Genomic DNA, 10,010 nt, shown 5'->3' with positions numbered 1-10,010 from the left:
AAAATACAGGAAAACAAAAGTGTTTTATTTCTGTGATTTTTATTTTTTTTATTTTTTTGGATATCATATTTAATGTAAATAATTAGCTCGGTTCTCTTTTGCCACACATCAAGAACTGGCATCCAGATTTCAGTGAAGTACTGTGACTAGTGCAGGGATGTACGCTGTATATCCTCCTTTACCCTTGGCTGTCATTGGGTACTGATTCTGCACTGGGCTGTCATGACTCATACACTGCAGTCAGCATAGCACCCACATCGCTCTCATTCCTTTTGCCTTTCCTCTTGATACAAATCGTCACATCTAAAGCTTTGTAGGTCAGTACATTTTATAAAATAAAATTCCATTGAAGGGCATTCAGGATATCTAGCAATTGCCAATACTGGTGTTCCAGGCAATGTGGCAACATATATACAGCAGTAAAAGGAAATATGCCAGGTGGGTTCATAGAAAGCAATAGAATCTCGATGGAAGTTCTAACCCTTCAATATGCTAAACATAATTAAATGGAAGAAATGGCTGGAGTCTGACTTTAAGATAATAGAGAGAACTATGATGCTCCATAATCATGGATTTGCTATCCTATTGAACTCTCTATACCTTAAATTCTTAAACTCTTTATCGGAGCACCCAAATATAAAAAAAAAATGTAACCGTACTGGGACCCAAGAAGAGAGATATTGCCAAAATGTCTGCAAAGACAGAAAATATAACCATGACCATGTAACTCATTGCAGACTGTCTGCACCATTTCTGTAAGCTTTCGTGAAGCTGAGAGAAATACATTATTTGATGTATTATGGGCTCATTCATGCGGCTGCACACCCTCAGAAAAGACCCGATCCCGTGTAATTGCGAGCAGCATCCTGTTCTTCCCTTTGGGAGGACGCGGCTGCACGCTATTACACATGGTCACAAGCACACCCAAATGGATGTGCTGGCTCGGGTTGCGTGTGACCATTTTGTAATTGCGTGCAACATTATGTTTTTATTTGAATTCAGCGTGGTTGTGTGTGTCTCCACCTGCACAGCTATGTTATCAATTCACAGGATCTGTCAATGGAGATGCTGCAAGTCCCATCTGCCACCAAGGTAAGTGACCTCACTTACTTCCTCCAGCCCCATAACAGCAGGTCTGTACCTCTGTATGGGGCTGGAGGAAGAGTCTGCATGAGCCTGTTCACTGCACCCACAATGTACTGATTGTAGTTGCAATGCTCTGTTTGCACTTTTTTTGTTTGGTTATTATAAATGCTTTGATGTATTATTATTTATTAACGTGAATACATTTATTATATTTTTGCAAAAGGTGGCCTATACCTTTTTAGGGTTGTAATGTTCCCTTGACCTTTATAATTGAGTGCCCCTAGTTACTTGCTGTGGGCTGTATGTTTTCTAACATATTTGACCTTTTACAAACCAGTAAGATGTCCCATATGGAAATCTCAATAATATCTCAGGGCAATATGACCTAATAAAAGCTGCAAGCGCTAAAGTGAAATAAACACATGGGGAACCCAAAACATATGTTTTTTTTTAGGGGCGGAGTTAAGGCCGAGGCAGGGTTGGGGGTTAGGTGGGGCAACTGGTGGCGAGTAACTCTTAAGGCCTGGCTAGTAGCTCAGGACTTGAAATTTTGAGCCCTGATGTATGTGACACGCTGAATGTGAAAGAACAAACACATCTACAATTTGTGATGGAACACAAAGCCAAATAATCATGACAAGGAAGTACAATAATGTGTTTCAGAAACGGAGCAGATGAAACAATCAATTAGATGTGTACTGCATACATACTATAAAGATGTTCAAGGTCCAAGTGCTATGTCCTCGTATATAATATGTTGACTGTCCACATACATTAATCAAACACAACTGCTGGTGAATCCAACTGAAAGTGGTTCCAGCTAACCTCCTGTCCCGTGTTCGCTTTGTTCAACCACGTGAAAGGCTGCTCACTTTTTGTTAAAGTGACCCTAAACTTGGGAATAAAATCTTAAAAATACATTCAGGTACCTAACTATTAACAAAAATGTATCTTATTTGTGTATCACTCAGTTGTAGATCCTCCAATCATCTCTGAATTGGTGCTGACACTGTCCTTCCTTCTGGAGGATGGTTACTTGTGTTCCTCATGGTCCCCGTGGGTGCTGCAAAGTAGCCAGCACTCCAAGCTCACTCCTGTGATGGATTACAATCTCATGTTTAGTTTACTAATTTTGTATTGAAGTTGTAGTCCATTACAAGAGCGAGCTTGGAGCTGTGACTACTTTACAACACACACATACTTGAAAACAAATCCCTTTTTTATGTAGTGAGTGCTGCCTTCCGTCTGCCCATCACTTTCACCAACTTCCTGGATTCCCAGTGTGCTTTGAATCTCTTTCCCTGCTGCTTGATGTGATGCAATCTCCATTTCTCAAGACTAAATATCCCATCATGCATTGCTTTCAGCAAGCATTGATGATGTAACATTGCAGAAATTCCCTGTGTTCACTGTGAGGTGGGAGGAAGAATAGAGTTTTGTCAGGCTGAGTGAAAATGATTACAGATTATACATGAAAACTAATTTTTTTTAAAACATAGTTACATAGTATTTGGTGTCAGTGCATTAAGGAAGTCCATCCTATGGGCATCTTCAGTAAGTCTAGATGGATCTGCTTATGAGGATAGAACTTATGGAAATTTTGGTACAGAAAATCAGATTTATTTTTAGGTTTATAAATACAATTTTAATCTGTTACACCTTTCACATTTCTGCACCTTCTTGCCAAGCTTACTGTTTCTTTAACTGTAGGTGGTAGTGGTGGTTTTCTGCTGTTGGAGATAATGATCTACAAGCGTTTTATTTGAAATGAGCTGGAATAAGGTGTTACCAGAGCACATGCTTGGCAGACACTCATATAGGCCTGATACTAATTAGGATACGAGTGAAATTAGTTGACATAATCTAGTACGCCTCCTACATTTCTGCACGTCCATAACCAACTTCTTGGCACGCTTAAAGTAGAATTTTTAAAGTCTCTGTTTTTTTTTTTTATATTTAAAACTTTATTTTTATAAATAGATCACAGACAGCTTATTCTCACATAAATTATCAATTAGAACAATACATTCATATTATTCCTAGTGCATAACATCATATCGTTTATAAATCCCATTGATAAACATTGGACCTCAGTCCATTCACTTACTGAACAAACTTACACCAAACACAAAACAACAACAAGGGGAAAAAAATAATATAACAAAAAATAATAAAAAAAGAAAAGAAGAGAGAGAGAAAAAAAAGGGGGGGGGGGGGAGGAGCACCCATTTACGTTCATTTCCCCGTGTAATTTTGCTACCTTCCCACATATTTATACCTCTATTTAATCTCTCAATTAGCCTCTAGTATGTTCCCATCCAAGGGTCTCTATTGCTAGTTTAGTATCCTTCTCTAGCCTGCAACCACAAAGACCAGGTTGCATGGAATCTATCTTCTCTGTCATAAAGTTTAGCTGTCAATTCCTCCCATATACATCAGGTGGTCTAATTCCACTTTCCATTCCTCTATCCCAGGAACCACATCTGATTTCCAATGTCTTGGAATAACGGCCCTTGCAGCTATCAGGAAGGATCTCAAAAGGTCTCTCCTGACAGATGCAAATGAGCCAGGGAACATTGACAGTAGGGCTACCTGTGGGGTTCGAGGGGGTGATAGGTCTGTTGTGTTTTCATATTTATCAAAGACCAGTTTCCAAAATGGTCTCAGTCTTGGACAGTCCCACCGTATATGAGCCATTGTGCCCTTTGCCGTTTTACAGCGCCAACAAACTCACCTGCTTCCCTATTTATAATGGTCTGGCCCTCTAGCAACTTCAGCGGCAAATTATAGCTAATTTGCCTTCAAACGTCAGGTGGTCATAATAATCTGGCCATTCAGTGTATATGCTACAACATGAAAAAAAAGTGGCCAAATAGGAAATACTTTTCTGTAGGGATGTACTGATACTAGTATCGGTGCTGGTAGTAAGTATTTGGGCGAGTACTCTTAAATACTCTGATACTTACCCCCAATACCAGAACGTCCGGTCAGAGACAGGTTTCCTCTGACAGGTAGTGCCGTGAGGAAACATAAAGCCGGCTTTCTGGCCAATGAGGAAGCCAGGAGGCGGGTAAGGACTTGCCGCCCGGCTTCCTGATTGGCAGGGAAGCCAGCTCCATGCTGTTTCATCGGCTCGTTGCTGATTTGGCCTGGAAAGCGGCTTCCCAGCTCAAACAGCAATGAGCCGGCCAATCCCGAAGATTGGCGGCAGGTAATCCTGATTGGCCGGGAAGCCAGCTCCATGCTAGCGGAAGTACCAATATTTGTACTCTATATCGGTGAGTACCGAAATATAAATATCAGTACTCATTACCGGGGAAAAGCGGTATCGGTGCATTCCTACTTTACCCGTGTCTCTGTAGCTCGCTGCCAGCTGCAGGACACAATGGCTGTGCAGGAGAATGATGTGGGCGGGCGCATGCACAGTCTATCTCACCGGCAGGGAGAGGAGGAGAGATATGGTTAGTAAATGCACACAGCCGTGAGTGTGCACACAGGACAGAGGAGTCTGCGCGGGATCAGAGACCGGCACCAGTGCTAGTGGGACTGCTGGATAGGGGTGTAAGGGACATGATGATCGCAGTAAGAGGCACCACATAAGGCAAGCATGAAAAGCAGAGATAGAATGGGAAGACTTAAATGTAATTTTAAAGTGACCGTAAACGCAGGAGTAAAATCTTAAAAATACTTTCTTAGCACCTTAATTATTAATAATGTATGTTATTTGTGTATCACTCGGCTGTAGATACTCCAAGCATCTCTGAATTGGTGCTGACACTGTCCTTTCTTCTGGAGGGGGGCTGCTTTTGTTCTCCATGGTCCCTGTGTGTTGTAAAGTAGCCACCTCTCCAAGCTCGCTCCTAGCTCACTGCCGTGATGGACTACAATCTCCTGTTTGGTTTACTAATTTGTATTGATACTGTAGTCCATCACGGGAGTGAGTTTGGAGCGGTGACTACTTTACAACACACACAGGGACCATGGGGAACAAAGTTCTAATTGTGTATATACCTAGCTTTACTCTTCCTCTAGCTGTAGGTGGTGATGGTTTTCTGCTGTTAGAGATTTGATCTAAAAGCGTCTGATCTGATATATACGTGAGTGGGAAGACGAAGTAGTTGACCGTTGCTCAGGTTTCTTTCAAGATGCCGTGAAATGGCTTCAGGGACAGAAAACAGATGTTCAAGTCCACAGAAAAGTCTAATAATTGTGCTGATCAAACAGCCACCATGTTTCAGGGGCAGACACAACCCCCATCCTCAGGGCTTGGAAACAATGAGAATGAAGGAACGGACCTCAGAATTTAGAACTTTTTGCCGCTAGGAGAAGTTCTCTGTAAATTTGTAGCTTGCAGGCAGTGATTGGAGAAATGACTGTAGGATGATGATCACCAAATCAATGCAGTCAGACCAGGTTTGACTGCTTTTTATCCTCCCACATCTCAATCTTTGACCTTCTTTCAGAGCTCTAATTAGAAAAATGGAGGAACTGGATTGTCAGGTGCCTTACCTGTAGTTATGCAATAAACTCATTCCCCTCTCCACGTTTATGATGTTGACAATTCCCCTCTCCACGTTTTATGATGTTGACAATTCCCCTCTCCACGTTTATGATGACAATCGAACATGAAATGTTTTACAGATTGCTGATTTGCGTGTTTATTGATGCGTATTTTGTTTATGGCAAAATTCAAATTGGAATTCATCCCCCTCTTAAAGGGAAACACGTGTTTAAAATATACACCGCATACCCTGGCCAGGTCACTATCTATCTGCAAGGAGTTTGCATGTTCTCTTTGTGCTTGTGTGAGTTTCCTCCGGGTACTCCGCTTTCCTCAAACACTCCAAAGACATGCTGCAAGGTTAATTGGCTCTGGTCTAAATTGGCTCTCATATGTATGAAAATTGGCCCTTGTATGTATGCATGTGAGATAGGGATCTTAGATTGTAAGCTCCTTGAGGGCAGAGACTGATGTGAATATGTAAAGTGCTGCGTAAACTTCTTGGTGCTATATAAATACCCGTAATAAATATTTCTTAGGCCTGGTTCACACCTAGGAGTTTTTGAACAGTTAAAGTGCTTTTAGCACAAGAAATCCCATGATTTTCAATGGCCCTGGTTCACACCTGAGCAGGAAAACGCCAAGCGCCTGAAATGGTACCTGAGCTTCTTTGGGCAGATAAAAGCCCTTTTTTGCCCCATAGACTTCATTAGAAATGCCAAAAAACACACAGCACATTTTTGTCAGTTTTTGCGTGTTGTTTTATGAGCTGCCATTCGTGTGTTACATGTACGTGTGTTAAAAATTTGCACAACGTGCAAAAAACTGTGCCGCCTAGGTGTGAAACAGGTCTTAGGAATCTGTCACACCATGTCCGGACCAGATCTGGACGCGTTTCTGCAAACGCAGTGTGTTTGTGATGCGTTTTATTTGTTTTTTGAGGGCAATGTGATTATGCAAATTTCTTCCTGCTCCATGTCATAGCTTCTGTTGCGTTCCAGTGCGATGTGTTTGTGACGCGTTCCAGTGCAGAAAAAAGTGACATGCAGCATTTTTTCCTGCACTGGAACGGACTGAATTGGTGTGAACAGAGCCCAAAAATCACATACAAATGCATTTTTGGTGCAGAAAAAAAATGTAACGTACCCCATCTGATCCAGACATGGTGTGAATGGGCCCTGAGTGTATGTAAACTCTAGCAATGAACTTCTCTTTTGTAATGAAAAATGGAAACGTGTCATTAGCATGTTGATAAACTGGGAGGGGACAAGGAACCAGGGGAAGCAAAAAGTAGTTTTAAACATCCGCTTTTGTCAATGCAAGTAATACAGTATGTAAAATGTACATTGATTTCAATGGCCCAGTTCACATCCATGCGCTGGGTTGGTGTGTGCTGGGCAAAGATGGGGAGTGCTGCATTTAAGTGCAAGGTGTTGCAATGCATTATAATGCATCTCAAAGCGCTGCAATGCACATTAGGGAAAATTTTAGTATTTTGGCTCCTGCTGTGAAAAATTGTGCAAGTGCATTTTAAGTCCACCAACCGCAACACATGTGGTGTATATCCAGCCTAAGCTGGTGCCCTCTCCTGACCCGAAGGTTCTTCTAAAGCAGCATCAGCACAAGGAACCCCAGAAAATAAATCATTGTGGCATTTTATCATAATATGAAATGCTTTCTCTGAGTAAACATTCTTAAATATTTAGAGAAATTAATTCTGATATTGTTTGGACAAATGTAAGTAATGTTCTCTTTTCTGCCCACAGTTGTTTGACAGGGTGAGAGAAGAGCAACCACATTGTGCGGAGAAGCTGATTGCTGTGAGCAGTGAGCTCACCCAGCCGGAGCTGGACCTGGCGAAGGAAGACCAAGAAATGTTAATAGATTGCATTGATATCTTGTTCCACTGTGCCGCCACAGTCCGCTTTAATGAAACGCTTCGGTGAGTCTGCTGGTTCTTTGTTGACATTCAGAATTTTTAGCTTCATTAAACAATTATTTATTTTATGTATTTATTTAACACAAAGCAATGTTTTAGAAATCAGAAATTCATCATTGAGGAACTCTATTTTAATTGTAATTTCTTTACACTTACACAAAATGGGAAAATTGACAGTTTCCTTCTGACGTGTGTGTGTGTGTGTGTCCAAAACTTTTTTTGTTTAAATCGATTAGGGAAAGATAAGAATCTTCCTCAGGTTTTTGCTGCCTTTAGTCTTACTTGGTAGATTCACCCCTATTTTGTCCTGGTGACCATTGTCATCAGGACAGGAAGTAAAGGGAAAAGTCAACCACCAAGACACGGAAAATAAACTGTCCACAATATTAAAGTAGAACTTCCAGGCAAATCCAATCCTAACCCTTGTGGTGGGGCTACCTCCGTCCTGCAAGGGTTAGGAGCTCGTTTTGTCTAGGGAGCTAAAATGACTAAGTTATACACACCTGAGCCACGATCCTGGCTGGCTGTTAGACCGGTCCCTGGAGCCTCTGTCCCCCTTTGCTCCAGCAGTCTAAGGTCCTGTGAGACATCACGTCCTATGCATTGAATTGTATGCACTGAGGGACATTACATTGCTGGAGCGAAGGAAGAGACAGGCTCAAGGGACTGACCTAGAAGCCAACTGGGATAGTAGTTTGGGGTTTATCTCTGTTATTTTTTCTCCCTAGGCAAGTCCTTATCACACTGCAAGGGTTAACCCCAGTGCAAGGGTTAAAAGAGAACTGTGGGGTAAGTGTTTTTCCCCATGGTTCTCTTTAGGGTCACAGGAGGACATAAACTAACCTCCTCCAATGACCCAAAGCTCAGTATATAGCGAGTTATTGCCCATGATATACTGAGAGTGTCGCAGCTGGGACGGATCCCGACAATACTGTTGGTATCCACCTAGCTGCCTGAGTGACAGCTGGCTCTGCCTATATAGAGGCAGAGCCAGCTGTACCCGCCCTCTCCCCCATTCGTTCCTCCACTCAGCGCTGGGGGGAGTGAGGGGCTGTCCTACAGGGAGCCTGACCGTCACGGCTCTTTGCAGGGAGATGATCGGAAAGTGAGTGAGCGACGGTATGTGTTCGCTCACTTCCCGATCAATAGAGCCGACCTGTGACCGTTTCTTTTTCACAGGTCGGTTCTAACTATGAGGATGAGTATAAATCACTCACCTCATAGTTCTCCTTTTTAAGATTATCCTTCTTTAAAACCCCTGAGAATACAGGTATTGTCTGGTGATTGGGTTGTAGGTCCATATTGCACTGCAATAAATCTCCCACTCAGATAAGAAGACACTAAAAACACACAATAAGACAGGGGAGTGTCTAAAGTGGCCATACACCTTACGATTATCGGACAACACTTTTTTCGTCCGATGATCGAACCGTCGTACGATTGTCGTGCGGCGGCACCATTATGCCCCGATTATCGCAAGGTTCAATTAGCCGTAATTAAAGAAAAGCACCTGGCCGAATTTCGGTAATCAACTGCACGTATTTTCATTTGCGCATGAGCAGTGTAGATCGTACGATTTTTGACGTACGGAAAAGCCACTAACCTTGCAATAATCGTACGATCGACCAAAGTTTTCAAACATGCTTGAAAGTCAAAAGTCGTACGATTGTACAGTATTTGCGGTTGTACACTGCCCATACACCAATGGCATACGGTTATCGTAAGGTGTATTGGCAAGAGTATCATTATAACATGATTATAAACGTACAGGATGAATAGTGCTCCCTTTCTCACATGGCTGAGAGAACAGCACATGCAATCATGGCAGCCAGGCTTATTGGAATAACTCTTTCAAAGCTAGAGGATAGGGTCAAGTCCACCTCATTGTAACTGTTAATAGGACATCTTCTGTAGACAACAGTGCAGCTGAATGGTATAGAATAGCTTCTCGGTGTGTCCATTTGAATATGAACGAAAGCAATTTTTTGGAACGGCTCACTGTGGGGATTGGACATCATGGTAATAGCACTTAATAAGGTAGTGCCTGCAGGTCTTTGTAAATGCAAAAAGACAATTTTTACAAGGATGATAAAATATAAAAGCCCCAACTGATTAAAAATGGTGGAAACTGAATTCAATGCCCATCAGAGCGAACATTGCTCCCTTCTCTGTATCGCAATGATTAGTGAATGCACAGGACCGAAACCCTCCCCTGTACTTAATTGTAGTTCTTTAAACACTTTGATAGTTAACCCTAACTTTGCCATACGAGGGAACATTAAAAGGTGTCCAAATTATAATTTACAATACTGTGAAATATATTTGATATGGATTGATGGTTGTCATGTTTGCTCATGTATTACTCTTTTTTTAATCATTTTTTTATCGTGGGCAATCTGTTCTTATTGGTCACCTTTTAAATATACACTTGTGTTATGCATCAATTTCTGCAGTGTGCATGTTTGACCCCTTCGCTGCCAGGGC

At 41.9% G+C, this 10,010-nt stretch overlaps 1 protein-coding gene across 1 annotated transcript in view; it reads left to right on the top strand.

The window, feature by feature from the left end:
* FAR1 (fatty acyl-CoA reductase 1) overlaps positions 1 to 10,010 on the top strand; it is a 98,662-nt gene that overhangs the window by 52,205 nt on the left and 36,447 nt on the right. The window contains exon 5 of the mRNA XM_018559746.1: positions 7,354 to 7,529. Coding sequence (XP_018415248.1) covers positions 7,354 to 7,529 — 176 coding nt within the window. The remainder of the gene's footprint in view (positions 1 to 7,353; positions 7,530 to 10,010) is intronic.

This window comes from Nanorana parkeri, unplaced genomic scaffold (assembly GCF_000935625.1).
Source record: "Nanorana parkeri isolate BGI_ZX_2015 unplaced genomic scaffold, ASM93562v1 scaffold414, whole genome shotgun sequence".
Classification (NCBI taxonomy): domain Eukaryota; kingdom Metazoa; phylum Chordata; class Amphibia; order Anura; family Dicroglossidae; genus Nanorana; species Nanorana parkeri.
Note: the sequence above shows the minus strand (reverse complement) of the source record. Positions and strands in the feature narration are given on the sequence as shown.